This window comes from Crassostrea angulata, chromosome 7 (genome assembly GCF_025612915.1).
Source record: "Crassostrea angulata isolate pt1a10 chromosome 7, ASM2561291v2, whole genome shotgun sequence".
In the NCBI taxonomy this organism is placed as follows: Eukaryota; Metazoa; Mollusca; class Bivalvia; order Ostreida; family Ostreidae; genus Magallana; species Magallana angulata.
Genome location: NC_069117.1, coordinates 27,609,748 through 27,629,080, shown reverse-complemented (window position 1 = coordinate 27,629,080; position 19,333 = coordinate 27,609,748). Strand labels below are relative to the sequence as shown.

The 19,333-nt window shown below is 32.4% G+C and overlaps 1 protein-coding gene and 1 pseudogene across 1 annotated transcript; both read right to left on the bottom strand.

Moving 5' to 3' along the window:
• Positions 1-11,307: 11,307 nt before the first annotated feature.
• Positions 11,308-12,987, bottom strand: LOC128156848 (serine/threonine-protein phosphatase 6 regulatory ankyrin repeat subunit B-like). Its single transcript, XM_052819158.1, has 2 exons — positions 12,275-12,987; positions 11,308-12,154 (listed from the first exon to the last, which is right to left on the bottom strand). Exons 1-2 carry the CDS (start codon positions 12,453-12,455, stop codon positions 11,802-11,804), a joined length of 534 nt encoding a protein of 177 aa, XP_052675118.1. The 5' UTR covers positions 12,456-12,987; the 3' UTR covers positions 11,308-11,801.
• A 174-nt stretch (positions 12,988-13,161) lies between these two features.
• LOC128157044 (putative ankyrin repeat protein RF_0381) lies at positions 13,162-19,103 on the bottom strand (annotated as a pseudogene).
• Positions 19,104-19,333: the final 230 nt, after the last annotated feature.

The following is a 19,333-nucleotide window of genomic DNA, read 5'->3' as shown; positions in this document are numbered from 1 at the left end:
TGCTACAACCACAAAATATTCATATAAAAAATATTCAATTCTAGTATACACAGATAAAAGTTCATGGATAATGTGTCTAGCATTGGAATAATTTTCATAGGTAAATATGAAGCAAAAATTGCTTTAAATTAGCTCTCTAGCATGAGTGATGTAAGCATATTATTTACCAAAGTTTGGGAAAAAGTGATTACTAGTAGTTTGATTAATATTATAAGAATTTCCTTGATATATTATTGATATACATGTAATGATTGTTTAACTGTCAACTCATCTACTCTTTACTTTGAGTGCTCTCTGGAATATGCACCCTCAATAAGCTGGAACATTCGGGGACTGTATTAATGCTTGAGATTTTTCAACAACAAATACAGTTAAATGTTATGTATATGCGTTATAAAAAGACATATGTATGTTACCGTGTGAGCTGAAAATATCCATATTATTCATGTCAATGTCCATAACGCAATACTTAATCATTCAAGTCAGTTCTAAGTAAATTGCAAATTCGATCGACATGCAAAGTCATCAAAATACTTTACAGTTTGATTTAATGTTATCAATAAATAAGTTAAGAGAATTGAATACAAAACACTCTTTAACGGTTGTTTTCTCGACAAGTGATTACTAGTAGTTTGATTAATATTATAAGAATTTCCTTGATATATTATTGATATACATGTAATGATTGTTTAACTGTCAACTCATCTACTCTTTACTTTGAGTGCTCTCTGGAATATGCACCCTCAATAATCTGGAACATTCGGGGACTGTATTAATGCTTGAGATTTTTCAACAACAAATACAGTTAAATGTTATGTATATGCATTATAAAAAGACATATGTATGTTACCGTGTGAGCTGAAAATATCCATATTATTCATGTCAATGTCCATAACGCAATACTTAATCATTCAAGTCAGTTCTAAGTAAATTGCAAATTCGATCGACATGCAAAGTCATCAAAATACTTTACAGTTTGATTTAATGTTATCAATAAATAAGTTAAGAGAATTGAATACAAAACACTCTTTAACGGTTGTTTTCTCGACCCGTTGCCATAGTAACGAATAAACTTTTTTTCGCGTTTGAGAAATATTCGCGATGGTCTTGTCATCGCGACCCAGTCGTTTTCAAAATGGTTGTTACATGTATAACAAAAGGGGACTGGAGGCTTGGTCGCGAACAATATTCATCCGGAAGTAAATCACAAAATAAAGTCGTGGCGAATAAAAGTTGGTTTACAGTAAAACATGCTTTGTATTAGACAAATGAGTTTTCTAGATCTATATAAGAATGAAATTAAAGTATGTAACATATTAAGATTGTATGGAATTTCTTTCAAACTTTTCAGGGCATATGGATGATTTTTTGTGTGATTTAAACCTTGTAAATGAAAAGTTGTGATGTATTCACATTTTAATTTATAATCATTTAGTGTAAATTATTTTTCAGAAATATACATATGTGCTTCTCTAATATTAGATGCAAATCTATATATAAATACAAATGTAAACATTTTTATATACATTTCAACGCCAAGTTTAGTATTCACATCAAAAGGACCTTGGCCATTTTGTGTTGTGTCTCTTCCCTGTTGGTACAATAGTCAACTCCTTGCAGCAGGTACACTCTATGTACAATAAGCTCGCAAGACCATACTGTTTTTCTTTTACACTATGCTAAATTTAGTGGTTTATGGCACACAACACATCCTCGCTCTAGATGATCAACAAAAACTGAAAACTCTACGATCCTTCGTCCATCAAAAATATTGGTATATGTCGATCGAGAAAGTTCTTCGCTATCATTTTAACAGTGATCCAACTCCAAACCAGAATTTACATCATCTTCGTATGTCTGAGTTTCATTATTGTTCACATCAATGCTGTTATTTATGTCACAGCCAGTGGAAAAAGTAGTGAACCCTTTTTTGAATCGAACTTTCTTGTCTCTAGCTCGTTGACAGTTTCCCTCCATGTTGGATTGTTTACTAGTAACATATTCTCCTTCTTTGACAAAAGATTTCCAAAAAATATAAATGCCGGACTTTGCTTAGGATCGGACATTGTTAAAAAGAAACAGGAGGTTGCAGTGCAAAATTATTTGTCAATGCCAAAGGCATTTCCATCAATTTTAATGAATGCTTACATTTAACAATGTGATAATTCATTTTACATGCATATCTTGGTACATGTACTTTACCCCCCCCCCCCCTCTCTCACACACACACAGACACACACACATATACATCACTAAGTCTTTTTCTCTGACCTTTGTAATAAGACGACTTGTATTGCCCCTCTCTGTTGTCATCTGTTTCTCTCCTTTAGACATAAAAGAAGGCATGTGGGATTGGATCCCAAGCTCTTTAAAAAAATCCAGGGAGTCGCGAAACCGCCGATCAACCACGAAAATATCATCTTTCTCCACCCAGTTGCAACTGCTCTCAAAGCTGGACTTCATGACGTGCTTACAAATACTTGCGTCATTGTTCCCTGCAAGGTATGGGCCCATAACTAATAAGTAGTAGCCAGTCGTTGAAACAATTATCAATGGCTTTACCTTATAGGTACCGTCCATAACCAAAATTGCTTGATTGCCTTGGCTGGTTTCGAACAGAGTTTGAGCTAACTGTCTTGTATGACGCTGTATAATATCTGCACGTGATATGTGCTGGAATTCCAGGTTTTTATGAACAAATCTTCCGGAAAAGCGTACAGAACTAATGCATCTTCGAATACTGGACTTTGATACATTGAATAGAGTTGAAAGTACCCCTTAATTTAATCAGTAAAATAGCAAAGTTAGTCCTTACAGATCTTGTTGGAGTCGGCCGAACTTTCCCCTCCACATAGAACAAAGGATCTTTGAAAGAGTCCTTGGAAATTCCCATGAGATCACGGTACTCGGCATCACTGAGAGTTTTTTCGCTGTTAAAATCATGTCTCGTTTTCTCGTGCCTCTGAATTTCTGACTTTTTAAGTTGGGTGATTGTTTAACTATTCACTGTTGTTGTGTCAGTTGTGGGTTAAAAATCCCTATTATTTTCATGGTGATGGTTCGGACAACACCTGGCACCAGGTGGAATAATGATTTCCTTGGATATAAAGATCTGGTGTCTGATATCTACAGGAACAACAATGAGTTTTGGTCCAGGCCTCTTTCAGGTGCAACAGGAGGAGTGTTCTCTAGCTGAGCTAAGTAATGGCAGCTATACTGAAGGTGGGCTTACACGGTTACAGATGTGGATGGCTGAGGAGTACATGTAGAAGAATTACATGCCTGCACTTTTTTCTTAGCTTTCTCAGATCCCTAAACATACAACTTGCACACATGAGACACTTGTTGCAGAGAAAATCCCCATCACTTGGTGTTCGTCCTGAAATTCTGTTGACCACAAGTCTGTGACTTTTAAAGGATATGACAAATCTGTCAATCCTATTTGTTATGCGAGGACAAAGGAAGCACATGTAGGATTTTTTACCAGGCATATGTAGCAAAATAATTACACATGTGTAATGTATATCAAGATTTGTACATGCACACAAATATTATACAAGCCTATTTAAAAATAATAATAAAGAGTTGCATACACATATGATATCAAGTTAAAGATTTATTAGAATAATCTCTATCACTTTGTTTAACAATATTTGATAAAAACAAGTTTTATTAAGAGCAGTTGATTTGTAGATTTGAGATTATTTTTAAAAATATAGTGGCAATATAAATATATTTTTTTAAAATGAATTAGCACAAAGTTACAATTTGTCTGTTAATTTTTTTTCACAAAGTAAATACAATTTCCTAATTAATGTAGGTGTAAAAAATGTAAAATCCATCACTGAAATTTTGTTAGAGTTATCCCCCTTGCCACTTTGTACTTAATATCAGTTTCTGGAATTTAACTTTCTATGCATATATCAAACGAACAGATTCCACGGTCATTCTCCAAACAAAAGGAGCTATAATACATTTAGAAATTATGAGTATTCCACAATACCTAAAAGAGGTGATCTTATTAAAGGTGATTTAGCATTTTTTTAACAATTTTTTTGTAAAACTTGAAATATAATGCTCTCAATTTTCAATCTTCCCTCATAATGAAACTTCACGGTGAAAATTTTATGAAATTTTCATATTGACTTCCCCCATTGGTGGAAAACGACACCCTTAGTTTACGAAATTTCCAAAACATGTCTCACGTTCAAGTTTGGGAAATAACATAAGATTTGAAATATATTTAATTTGTTTAGAGGTCACGTTTAAAACCTTAAAATAATGTCTTATTGCAACAGTACGAGGATTGTCAAAAAAGTTCATTAACACGTGTAATTTTATTCAAGTTAACGGCGCCATTATCAGGAATGTATCATAATATTTTAATATAGAGTATAATAATATATATTTATAAAAATCAGAGCAACGCACATTTTTGTATTAGAGTTATTATATATACATTGCCAATACTGGCCGCACGGCTAAGTCTGACGTTGACTTATAACAACCTTTCTATAACGTCGTAGTCCTGGGTTTACCTGAGAGAAATATGCCGCATTTACCAGTCAGAGGGTACAATCGATTTCTCCATCAAACTGTCGCTTGTGCCACTTGTTGATAAGTAAACTCGAACTATTTCGATGTTTTTCCTGTTTCCTCCATCGTTTCTTTTTGTTTCTATCGATGTTGTACCTCAATCGACACAATTTTATGATGGCGCGCTGTTCCGTGCGGTCAGATGACGTCGATTTTACGGGCGTTTTGAAAGACATGTTTTTGCCGTAATATCTTTTGAAAGTCCTCAATAGCTTCAAATGACGTATGAAAATGACGTACACGATATGAAGTTTTGAAATGTTTTATAAAACTCTAAATATTCATATCTAAAACCTCAAATACAAAGTTTGGACACTTTTTACGCTAGGCCGTGCGTATTTTCCGCGACCCTTTGATACATTAAACTTTTAGTTTATTTCTAGGGAAAACATTCAAAACCACTTTAGTTTGATTTGAAATTTTATGACAAAGATTTAGATATACAATATGTATATATAAATCCATTCAAAATGACAATCAAAGTACTGAAAGTACTGTTAGACGGTGGCGTCGTTTGAAAGTGACATGTAACAATGAGTGATGTATGATAATCATTTTTGTCGAAAACCGCGGCCAGTATCGTATACATGCACTAATACTTAACGTTTACTCGCACAACTGGTCGTGAGTTTCCTACATGGATAATTCTGTGGAAATCGTAACTGTGATCCCAATCTACTCTTTACAAATGCTGTGTCTCTTGGTCGTCATCTTTTGGGGAAAACCAAAAATTTATCACAGTAGTCTTTGTCGTATAGAAGTTTGTATATATATTTTGTATTAATATGTTTGTATCCATATCAGTTGACATTAAAACCCCGTTTGAATGACTCATTAAATATGTGGGTTGCCACCACATATTGAATGAATAAATCAAATCCAAAGAGATTTCATTAAAGTTCGCCCAAATATTTGTTTGTTTGAAGAAGAGATTTTTGGGTTTTTTCCTTTTTGACCTTTGGGTTGACCCCGCAAAGGGGAACAACTTTTGAAAAGTTTGGATTGGACTATTGTGCTTTAAATATATTGTAGATTTCTGAAAATAACGAGAACAAATAAAGCTTTTGCACGATAAAATACTTATTTTTACTAACTATTTGGGCATACATATAGTATGTTAATTGTCCCTCTCGACAGCATTTTCCCTCAATTTCTTCACGGGGAAAAAGTTGCAGTCTTGTGGACCATCACATTTGCTTTTTTCTTCATAGTCAGTTAATACATTTAGGTGTAAAGAAAACGGAATGGGTTTACAAGAACCTGTTTGATAAAACTGGTATTGCTTTTGGAATGCACGTCATCATGAAAAAGAAGAGTAAATCAATATTTTATCTTCGACTTTAGTGGATTATTTCCATTTGCTCACAACGAAAGTGAATGAAAATTTAAAATATTATACAACATTCAGTCGCGGCAGTTTCATTTATCAACGTTTTAAACATTTGTTCTATTGTATTTAGCTATAGATTTATTCAAATCATTTGAATGAATTCGGGAAAGTCACATGTATATTTTATCGCTTCTCGGTACACTTTCACACTCATAGATTACTTGCTACATTAAACTTTTCTAGTAAACTTACAACAAACATTGATAAATTATATAAAATAAGTTTTTAAAAACACCAAACAAACAAAATTCAAGTTGAACGCACGTTTTCCTGACCGTACAGCTGTGTATATAAAGAAGAGGGGGGAATAAGATGGCGCAACTGCCTAATTGGTTAAGTCGTAAAATTCAATTTTAAATTTAGCATCTTTTCAATTAAATATATTTGATATGTTATTGTATAAGTTTAAAAAATGGTAATTTCTAACTATATTCAGTTTGAAATATTTCAAAAAGATAAGAAAAAAATAATAAATCATTTAAGTTTTGGTGGTATCGAACCTACAACCTAAAAACCCAAGTTCTATAAAGTTTCCTTATTGCTGGTGCTCTAACCACTGAGCCATTTCATTCACAACAAAGTGCGTTGTTTAAATGCTATATGAGAATATGACCACGAATTTACGGACTTGTATTATATTTCTAAAACGTTTAATTGTTGAGCTACAAAATGACATATTTGAACTGTAGTGGGTCATCTCTCCACATTTTTTGTTGAGTAAAATCGGTTTAAAATCCATAAAACCACATTTAGACTGTAAAAAAAAAATATTGAGCTCAGACCCACTCTATGAAAGAAAATGCATTGAGGGTATAAAAATTACACAATTAGGTTGTTTTGACACTCATATGCCAGTTTAAATCAATATATTGCAAGTATTTTAAATATTTAAAGATTACAACCCGATGTTACGTTAAATATACATTGTTTTTAATTATTTTTTTTTAAAGTATCAGATTTAATGATTTTTTATTTTTGCCGTATCTAATCATTCCTCATATAGCAATTTTACACGCCTTATTCACCCATCTTCTTTGGTTTATTCTTTGCATGTACTAGACAATATGCAATAGATCTAGGGTTCGCAAATCCCGGCAATATTTTCGGAAAGCTATAGTTCTGTAGCTCAGCAGATTTCTACAGTCATCTATGAAGCACATTTTTTGCCTTTATGTTTCATTATTTATCGCAAATATAGCATGGGTGTATACGCTACGGCTGATGTAACATTGCGATAAGTGATGACACGTACTTTCTAACCGGTGTGTATTTCAATTGCGAGTCCCAACAAACTGGCGCATTTATATAGGCCCGCCTATTTGTAAATGCATGTTGACAAAATGATGCTAACACTTGGAAACAAATGTCGAAGAAAGTCCATAATAGAGTTGTACTCGCGAGTTAAAAATTATTTGAGAACAAACGGGGCGATGTTTACGTACAAATGTAAATAATGTTATCTGTTAGTGAAAAAATGCCCCCAAACCAAAGGAAAGATTCTCTAATACATTTAGCAGGGACGGGCGCATATGAATTAAAGTCACTATTTGTACTTCGCTCGTCGAATTGCGTTATTCAGTTCATTGTGAAAAAAATTGACAGAAACTGTTTAGTTAACAAAATTATTATATCTTACATTACCGTTCACAATGTATCATAAATGTATATGGAATATCGCATGTTTTTTCTCACAAAAAAGCTAGCGTTTGCTACAAATTAGAGATACACGAGCTGACACGCCGTGAAATCCATAAGACGCATATGTAAAAAAAAATCTGAACTCAAAATCTTTGAAACATCGTTAAATGTAGTTTATATACATTTAAAATGGCGACCCGATTTGCACGTTAATTTTACAATCCGACGTCGATTAGCGTGTTTGAGAGAAAGTCAGCAGCAAGTAAAGCGTCAACATCTGCAGTAAATATTGTCTGATGAATATCGAGGTGTCTGTAATAAAATTAATGTTTCTACAGACTGAGTGAGGTACAAAATAAGGTACATTGTAAATCACAGGTCAGTCGAAAATTAAACACATTTGTATCGTAAATTTAAAGTTTTTTGTGTATTGTGTTTTGTGCTGAAATATAAAATGGCAAACCAGTTTAAATAGTGCGTTTCTGACAATTATTTATATCATAAAAAAGACAAGAAGCAATTATTGTGACCAATTGTGACCAATTATCGCAGTGATATAGTTTATGTAGTCCTGATACAGTTAAACGTCAAAACTGGCAGTTGGTGCTTAAATTATTAATACCGCGTAAGCAGCCAGGGTAATGGCTCATTTAAAATAAAACACAATTTCATACATTATTTAAATGTATGTACAAAATAATTAGCAGCTATAATGCTTAAAATATCTGATAAGATTAAAAACAGTTCTCATACGACACGTAGATAAAACATTGTCTGTATAACACTGCATACATGTACCTAACAGATTTATCGTTCGTTATCCGCTAGGGTCCCCGTGAGAAATACTCTTCCAGTCAGGACCGTAGCAATAGTCCGTGGCTATTTATAGCCGCCGTCTAAAAAAGGCGACTGTCCACGAACTTTTTGGGCAACCTTCGTACATTCGAGGATTCGCTAGAACATGTAGACTGTTTTAATCTGTTAGTTTTTTAATATCACTATTAAATGAACCTGAAATATGCTACTATGGAAAGCATCATAAATTCCTTGCTCCCTTGCTTAGGATCAGTTTATTCACAACTTTGTAATAAAAATACATTTCAAGTGCCATTTTATTTTCATTTTATGGTAGTTTAGAGCTTGGTATTTATGCTAAGAAGATTTCAAATCAGACACTTTGTGTTTAATGGAATATCTTTTCCAAGGAATTTAGAACAAATACATCAATAACTTATTTGTTTAATATTTTTAAAACGTAATAATTATGCAAAAAAGTTCCGGCAAATAATTAGTTCTCTTCCTTAGATATTAAGAAAAAGACAAGATAATAAAAATAAATCAAGAAATATATACTTTTATGCATAATATATAACTCCCTCCTTGGGGTCTGAACTTGATTTAATTAGAATTAATCAAGTACATGGCGCTTTCAGACCACAAGGATTATGTTTTTCATAAACTGTCTAATCAATCACATCATTGATTACATCAGTAATGGGAGTTATGGATTATTTTAGTTGTAAAATATTATGGCATAAAGAATGAAATATTCATAATTTTATGATTAATTTTATGAACCTTTTAATTATTGTTATATAATCATCTATTGTCATTTTCCTGATTATTTCAAACCAAATTTGGTTAAACAATTAAAGTCACAAAATTGGCAGAGTGCAACATACCTATTTGTTATGTGATGTTTTACTGTACAAAGATGAAGGGCTCAGGTGGTTCAATTTCGAGCGGATAGGGGTTAATTATTTCATGAGTGAGAAATAGTGCTATATGCAGTAATGGTCTATTTTGAAAATTATCAATTATTGATAAATGATTTTAAGATTTCTTAAAATATTTTATGCATATTGATAATTTCTGTTAAGTTCGCGAGAGTTATCTTTCCTGCGGTATTGTCAAAGTTTTACAGCATCTTCATATATGGACACAAAATCAACGTCGCTGGAGGTAACCAATGAATTTTTTCCGCGGTAAAATCTTGGGAGCGTCATTTAAATAGCATGGGTTCTCACTTCTTTCAAGACGCCGATAGCTAAGCATTGAAAATTTTCAAAGCGATCTATAAACCACCTCCAACCCTCCACCTTCATTTTTCATGAACATGTTTATAAAAACGAAAAATTCTTGTGTATTTTCTTTTTTCTTTATTAAGCATGGCGCTTTCAGACCACAAGGATTATGTTTTCATAAATTTTCTAACCAATCACATCATTGTTTACACCAGTAATGGGAGTTATGGATTATTTTAGTTGTAAAATATTATGGCATAAAAAATGAAATATTCATAATTTTATGATTAATTTTATGAACCTTTTAATTATTGTTATATAATCATCTATTGTCATTTTCCTGATTATTTCAAACCAAATTTGGTTAAACAATAAAGTCACAAAATTGGCAGAGTGCAACATACCTATTTGTTATGTGATGTTTTACTGTACAAAGATGAAGGGCTCAGGTGGTTCAATTTCGAGCGGATGGAGGTTAATTATTTCATGAGTGAGAAATAGTGCTATATGCAGTAATGGTCTATTTTGAAAATTATCAATTATGGATAAATACTTTTATGCATAATATGTAAAAATATAATGAAATTTCATGTTACATTTATAACATAATCAACAGTTGCAAAATACCATTATAAAGATGCTACAACCACAAAAAATCATTCAATAAAAAATATTCAATTCTAGCAAACACAGATTAATTCATGAATAATGTCTCTAGCATTGGAATAATTTTCATAGGTTAATATGAAGAAAATATTGCTTTAAATTAGCTCTCTAGCATGAGTGATGTAAGCATATTATTTACCAAATTAGTTTGGGGAGAAGTGATTACTAATAGTTTGATTAACATTATAAGAATTTCCTTGATATATTATTGATATAATGCTTGTTTAACTGTCAACTCATCTACTCTTTACTTTAAGTGCTCTCTGGAATATGCACCCTCAATAAGCTGGAACATTCGGGGACTGTAATAATGCTTGAGATTTTTCAACAACATAATACAGTTAAATGTGTATGCGTTATAGAGAGTCATATGTTTGTTACTGATTTCATATTTTTCATTCACTCAGAGTTCTGAGTAAATTACAAATTCGGTCAACATGCAATGTCATCGAAATACTTTACAGTTTGATTTGATGTTATCAATAAATAAATTAAGATAATTGAATACAAAATTTTAAACACTCATTTAACGGTTGTTTTCTCGGTCTGTTGCCATAGTAACGAATAAACTTTTATTCGCGTGTGAGAAATTTTTGCGATGGTTTTGTCGTCGCGAACCAGTCGTTGTCAAATGGTTGTAATAACAAAAGAAAACTGAATGCTTGGTCGCAAACAATAGTCATCCGGAAGTAAATCAGGAAATAAAGTTGTGGCGATATATGTCTGCCCTTGGTCTTCGTTTTTACTCTTTGACACATCTTTTATTTTATATTGTAACGATTTAACTTAGGAGCTGTTGGAATTTTCGGTAAATTTGCTTATTTCATTACAAGGTTAGACGAAGTTATAAAAGCCTCAAAACATTACAGAGGAACAAACACTATAAAGAAATTAAAATTAATGTAAATAGGTCAAAAGAAATCTTATTTTATGTTTGTTTTTTTAATAGAAAAAAACTGCGATGAAACAAAAATAGGAAACAACAATGCATTTTACACATGGTATCTTTTTTATTTCAATTATTGACATCCTTAAACACAGGGATATATGTATGATGGACTATTTTATTCAAAACCATGATTGAAAAATTCAATCATGGTTTGAGTTAAATTGCATGACTTCATTATTTGATTTGCATAACATGCGCTGTTGTACCGTAGAACTTCCGCATGGGGACCATCCCATCCATGCTACGCCTATCGCTTAAATTGTTTCAGTACATGGGGAAAGGAGGTCTTATAGTCAGCATATCCAGAGTCAGAATTTTGTCAATGTCAATCAATGTCAATCATCCTCTTTAAGCATGTTCTGTAATGTTTACGTGCGCATGAAATTCCAGTTTGGAACTTTTGTCTTAGAAGAGATGTGAAACGGCTCTCTGTTTGCTGATCCTAAAGATGCACAGCCCAAGCTCGATAGGTACATTAACTCCTTTCTGTGAGATTCATGTAAAAGTCTGCACAGGCACAGACCAAATTCAAAAATTCTCATTGAATCTTACTTTTGGAATTTGACATGATTTTCAAAGATTGCTTCAGTTTATGAATCAAATTTCCGTATTTAGACTCTTTCGTTTTGTTCTTTGTAAAGCTGTCAAGGCACAACCAGCTGTCACAATCCTTCAAAACGTATCCACAACAGATAAGGATTTTTACGATTTTCGAGGAACCATAACAGTCAGCATTTGCCACAAAAAGAAGAGCGGACTGGCCAAGATGGTCGACTTCATTGACGTCGCTTCCATGCTTGATCAAGTATTCTGCAATGTTGAAATTTCCATTCTCTAGTGCTAACAACAATGGTGTTTTGCCAGAATTGTCCTTGCTGTCTACCCGAGCACCTATAAATCAAAAGATAACAAATATCGTAAGTCGATTGTCAAAAGAATATAATATTTTAAAATTGCAAATACTTGGACCACAATTCCTGAAAAATAGATATTGATTTTCAATGGACATACCTGATTTAATTAGTTTTTTGACCATGCTCATATCGTTCATTTCTACAGCAATCATGAGAGCTGTTCTTCCATCTTCACTCGCCAAATTGACATCAGAGTGGCCAATTAAAAAGGACAGAGTTTCCATATCCCCATTTACAATAGCAGTAAACGACAGTGGTTCTCCATTAGCATCAAACATATTGGAATTGACTTCTGATCTTAGATATTTCTGCAAAGTAACTTTTTCTCTATTTACCACTGTGTGCGGAAGTGAGGGTGATGAAATCGATGTTTTCGTTGTTGATTTTTGTCTAATCGCTTACCGAAGCTTTTGTTAGAATGATATGATGACAGCAGAGTTGATCTGCTTTTATAAGTTTCTCGTTTGTTTTCATTTACATATTCTACCGTTTTCCTGCCACATAAACGATGCGATTGGTTAAAGTTTCATTGAAACAAACTAATACAAATAGGCCGAGCATTTACATTCGCTGCGAATAATACGTAGCGGTTAACCGCATATATTCAATGAATTGGCTCGAGGATAAATATATTGACTACAAATTGTTCCCATGTCCAGAAACATAATAAATGACTCATATCAGAATGAATTCGTATCGGTAAGATTTTATGTATAATGCATTTGATTCGAAAACATAAAACTGTTTGCTTATTTTGAAATAAAAATACTATTAACCACATACCGGTATTTACACCTTTGTATACATGTAAAAAAGAGCTATTTAACTAATTGACCTAAGGATGCATGTAACTCAAAATGCATTTGTTGAAAAGAAACATATACTTAGTATATGCTACTCATTTTATTTTTAGGATCAAGAATAAGTGTTGATATTTAAAATGACCATTTTCATTTTAAGACATTCTGTACAATGTATGTGTAAAAAACAAACAAAGAGGAATTAAACATTTGTAAAACATTTTTAAGTTTAGTAACTAAGGTCGATATTCACTCATCTATTTGTTTCACCAACACTAGCAGGCGGTACGTGACACAGTCTACCTAAACTAAATATATTTAGGTAAATTGAATCATTCTAATAATATAAGAAAGGCAAGACTATTCCGAGACATCGTTCATGCATTTATCTGCATTATGTAGTCTCGTGTTTTATCATTCAGATTACATGACGCATCACAATCTGTCAAAAATTAAGATTTAAAAAACCCCGCTGATCCTATTTAGTTTTTACCAAAAAAAAAATCAGAAAAAGTGAAGAGCTTTAAAACTTTTTTGAAAAGTGGAAATTAGAGCTTGAGATAGTTATCTCCGTATTAGTAGACAAGTAATTCCAATTCCAAACACAACAAGAAAAAGCAATAAATATTTAAACCCTGACCCCCTCCAACCTCCCCTCAAAAAAGAGAAAATTTACTTTTTTTCTCCCATTTGCAAGCCTCAAGCATGCTAGAATTTCATCTTATTTTAAGAAATACTTCATTTGATCTGTGCAAGCACAGGTGGAACGAACTAGATTTTAAGATTGAGAAAAGGATATAATTAAAATTTTGCCACAATCCACGCTTTTAGTTTTAACCAGCCTTTCTCTCCAAACAATCTTTTTCTGTTAGACTTTAAGAACAAAGAAAGTGGAAGAGAAAGTCCCTCCCCTGGGTTTGATGGTCTTTTTTCGACCCCTTTCGTCACAGTTCAAGACACAATTTTTTCAAACTAAAGTGTGCAGAGATTTTTTTTTTCATTTTAACGAATAATTTGCACTGTTCCTTATAAGTGAATAATAAAGTTGATTTCATGTTATAGCTCTGTCTAACAATAACATTTCTCCACTTTCTGTGAATCTTTATACGTGTATTTAAAGAAATCTCTAGTGAGCACTGTCCTAAAATTCTATAATTTGACGGAGAGCAAGATTCTTTGTAGAAATTTATCAAAATAAAACTGTAAAATGTGGATAAGCTTCATTCACTAAAATCGATGTGAACGGTAAGCTTATGTCTCGGCGACTGTTTATTTGGGTTCAAATTCCGGATTTGTAGGACCTATTTTTGCTTTTAAAGCTAGTATATGAACAAAGTTAATAAGCCTCGATCGGCATTTTTAAATTAAGTAACAATGCTTATAGTACATAAAACATTTGATATTTCTAATTTAATTTACTGCTTTTAAAGCACAAATAATCGAGTCCATAATTACGGTAATATGAATAAAAGTTTTTGATTTAAAGCGAATGTTTTCAAATGGGTGTGATTATCCTCAATTGGTTTAAATATGAACTTTTTGTGAATATTACAAGTATTATCTTTAAATGATTTCATAAATCATAAAACCGCTAAATACACTGTCAGAAAACAATTCACAAATAAAAAGGTTTGGGCTATTAATGTAAACAATATTCTTAATTTGAGATAAAATATTCTAACTTTTCGATTAATTTTGCTGGCAAATATTCGATTTGCAGTTAATATTGATTTTAAATTGCGTAACTGATATATATCCGGTTTTTATTAATTTTCAGCTCGTGTCAAAGTCATTAAGACACAAAGCTAGTTAATGTTCAATGATGCCACCTATGTATGATTTGATATCCTTCATATTGTAATGATCACTCTCGTTTGTTTTCCATTATGTCGTGAATATTAAAATAATTCTTAATCAACTACTTTAAAAACTTACTATTGGATAAAACTATATTTCAAGCAGAGGTATTCAAATAGGAAGAGTATTGAGATTCGCTGTAACCTACGCGTTGTGGTTTGCCACAATTATTTGATCGACTGGCCCTAGAATGTTTGTATTGATATTAATAAGACACTTTATCTTTCGTAGCAGCCTAATATGGTAGAGTCAATTGAAACGTTGCTAAATTTTTATATATATTTGGAGTTCGTTACTTCCAAATATTTACTGACACATTTCATTGATTTGACAACCTACGATCGAAAATATGCATATGATGGTCAAAAATGTATGTTTAAAATTGATTGTTTTCAAATGATCAATATATAACTTTAAAGCTTTTTCAATATCAGATCGTCCACTCATAAAATGTCTTGAGTAAGCTAATGGAGTTTCATAACCTTAAAACTCTCTAATTAATCAATTAACGTAGCATTCAGTTAAACGGAAATCAGATTAGCACATGTCATCAACTGATTTTTACCCTTTTATTAGTTATAAACCAATCAAATTAATTAAATACAATACAATACTTTTAATTAGCAAACTGTTAAATTTTAATAATGAACTCTTTAGAGATGTGACAGATGCAATTAGTTTAGTTGACAAAAGACTGAAATTTGTCTTTCATGTATCACGAGTTTAACGCATTATTTATGTTGATGTCTGAGCGTTAGAAAACAGCTTAAAGTCTTTCAATATATTTAATTGCTTTCTAATATATTTTGAATGATAATTATAATGTATGCTCGTTTGTTAATCAAACTTTTAGGGAGTTCTCTGGTTTAGATTTCGTCTAGATGACAAATATACAAGTAAAACAATATTAATTAAATCATACCAGGTACTTATATCATCAATTGTTTTCCCTTGGACTGAAATGTCACACTTTCATTGGTTTAAACATAGCCTCATATATCTCTATATTTGTTCGGTAAGAAATAATACTGGGCAATATGGCCGTCATTGGCCGACGCTTCGCTTACTCATTTCGACATTTCATTGTATTAAATACATACACCGCATGCCATAAGTTCTTAAAGTATTTGGAGTAGTTGCCCTTTGAAATTCTTTAAAATTAGAGTAGTTGCCCTTAGAATATTGACGTCACATTGTTTTGTCTGGAGCAGAACAAAATGGCAGCAACGAAATTTGCTCAAATCTCTGCAGAGGAAAGGGAAAAAACATTTGAAATTTAATAGCAATAAAACTGTGTAAAAATGGGTGAAGCAAATATTTTTTAAGAGTATTTGAAAGGTGAGATTGAAAATTTTGAAGAGTTTAAATGAGTTAAATTGGACGAGATGTTAGGGATCTTGTACATGGCTTTGCTTAGATCATCGCTATTTGTGAATAAATATGTCGCTTGATAGTCCTCGGGAAAACAAAACACTTATTAGGTAAGTTACTGACTCACTACGGAAATATATTGGGTTGATCAATCTCATAGACGGCTCGGCTTCGCCTCGCCATCTATGAGATTGATCAACCCAATATATTTCCGTAGTGAGTCAGTAACTAACCTAATAAGTAATAATATTCAACAAATATTAAATCAATTATGGCGAAAAAAATTGTCAGAAAAAAAGACAAGTTGCATTATACTGTTTGTCTGAGACACGGGAAAATGAAACTTGAGCAACAAATGGTTCAAGTTATTTGCATTGAAATTGTTTTAATATCTGATGTTGTATGAAAATAAATTGTTAAAAGGAGGAATTTTGAAATTCGGCGCACTGTGAAAATCAGAATAAAAAAATAAAAATCAAAGTGAAATGTACAAAATTATAACACATCTGCAGATCTAGAAAATATTCATATTTGCCTGGCGGGGTTGTGGTTAAACGAAGTTTTCTATTTCGGGTCCTATTTACAACACTTTCATTATGTATGTATTGCTGAATATTGAGATTTTGGGGATTTATTTTTAGAATAAAGTGATGTATCAAAGAGGAGACATTTCCAGACCTAATTTTTGGATTATCAGAAAACTAACATGGAAATGGCTACATAGAGAACTGGGTATAATTGAGAAGAAATGTGGCTACAAAATGTGCAGTTCAAACTCGACGGGGAGGAAACACTGCAAAATGATAATAAAAAAACAGAAAATTGCTTTTATAGATTTATTAAAGAAACAAACAATAAATAAAAACAAATCATTACACTTTATCTTTTTTTTAATTGGAGCAAAAATCAACTTTCAATGCCTTTCATTAAAATTAGAAATAATTTATATTGAAGGTGAACTAAACGAATAAATCTAGATTTTTTAATAGGCAAGGAAAGTTTTTTTTTAGATGGCTTGTTTAAATCGTATGCTAGCATATTCGACACTATTCGAGCAAATATGGCATTGAAATAATATCAAAGAATGTGCTGGGTTTACTTTATTACAGTATAAAGTAGTTAGTTTATGAACTATGGCTACTCTGTAATAATTTTCCATATACTGGGAAAACAGTAACTGTTTTTGGTTTCTCTTATTGTTTAGAATCCAAGCTAAAATTTTGCTGAACTTTCCTTCTACGATTGCTCTCAATAATGAATTTATTTTGTTCAAATGCAGCTGATTTGCAAGTATTACAGCTCTTCAAAAGGGAAAATTACGTTTGGTGATAATGGTTGGACGGGGTCACCGTAGACGGAGTAGTCTTTTCCATTTGCTTTTCTCATGTTGTGAAACACTGCTTTCCCTTAGCATGACAGCATCAAGACGGGGTCCTTCAACTGGACCAACAATTCATGTATGAGCAATAATTCCGTCAGTTGTTGTTATACAATGGAATTTAAGACCAATATCTCGGAATAATGTAATTAAATTTAATTGGGTGAACATCAATCTACTTATGGTTTTTGTTCTATTTTCAAATGAAGTAAAGATATGTTGAAACTAAAAATACGTACAATGCATATTGGTATAATTTTTATTTGTTATAACGTTGACATCTTTAAACACGTTGAAATAAAGGACTGACAGCTTTTTTCGAAAGCAGGATTTAACAATTCACGCATAGTTCTTTTGCATGAATTGAAGAATTCTGTTTCCATAACATGTGCTGGTGTAATGAAGATCATTCGCATGAATTTTATTTTATCCTATCCTTGTATGTAAGGCTATAGCTATAGCTGTTACAGGACATGGAAAAAGAAGACTTCGTAGGTACAAGAGCATATCGAGAGTCAGAACTTTGTCCGTAACCACATTTAAATCAATCATTACCTATTCTATTCACTTTCAGCACGTTTTGTTATGCTTACGTGCGCATGAAATTCAAGTTTGGATTCTTTGCTCTTGTAGGGATGTGGCATGATTCAAGGTTAACTCAATATAACGCTGCATTGCACTAGCTCGCTAGGTCTACTAACGTCATTCTGAAGAATGTTGATTTCATGTAAAAGCCTGCACAGGCACAGACCAATTCTAGAATTCTCATAAAATCATGCTTTTTGAAATTGACATGGTTTTAAAAAAATGCTTCAGTTTATGAATCAAATTTCCGTATTTAGACTCTTTCGTTTTGTTGTCTGTAAAACTGTCAAGGCACAACCAACTGTCACATTCCTTCAATACGTATCCACAACAGATAAGGATTTTCACGATTTTCGAGGAACCATAACAGAAAACGTTTGCCACGAAAGAAAAAGCAGACTGGCCAAGATGGTCGACTTCATTGACGTCGCTTCCATGCTTGATCAAGTATTCTGCAATGTTGAATTTTCTATTCTCTAGTGCTAACAACAATGGTGTTTTGCCTGAATTGTCCTTGCTGTCTACCCGAGCACCTATAGTTAAAAAAACAAAAAAATATTTAGTGACAAATATACCTTATTTTTTAAAGTTGCAAATATGGGCATCAGTGTTCGATAAAAATAAATATTGATTTTCAATGGACATACCTGATTTCATTAGTTTTTTGACCATGCTCATATCGTTCATTTCTACAGCAATCATGAGAGCTGTTCTTCCATCTTCACACGCCAAAATTGACATCAAAGTGACTCAATAGGAGAATCAGAGTTTCCATATCCCCATTTACAATAGCAGTAAACAACAGTGGTTCTCCATTAGCATCAAACATATTGGTATCGATTCTTGATCTAAGACACCTCTGCAGTGTAGCTATATCACCATTTACAACTGCTTGTTGAAGAGAAGGAGATGAAATCGATGTTTTCATTTTTGATTTTCGTCTGATGGCTTACTTAAGCTTTTGTTAAAATTAAATGATGATAGCCGAGTTGATCTGCTTTTATATGTGTCTCGTTTGTTTTCATTTACATATTCTACCATTTTCATGCCACAAGGTAGATGTGATTGGTTAAATTTTCATTGGGACAAACGAATACAAATAGGCCGAGCAATTTCATTTGTCTTGCGAATACTACGTTGCGGTTAACCGCTTAGATTTAATGAA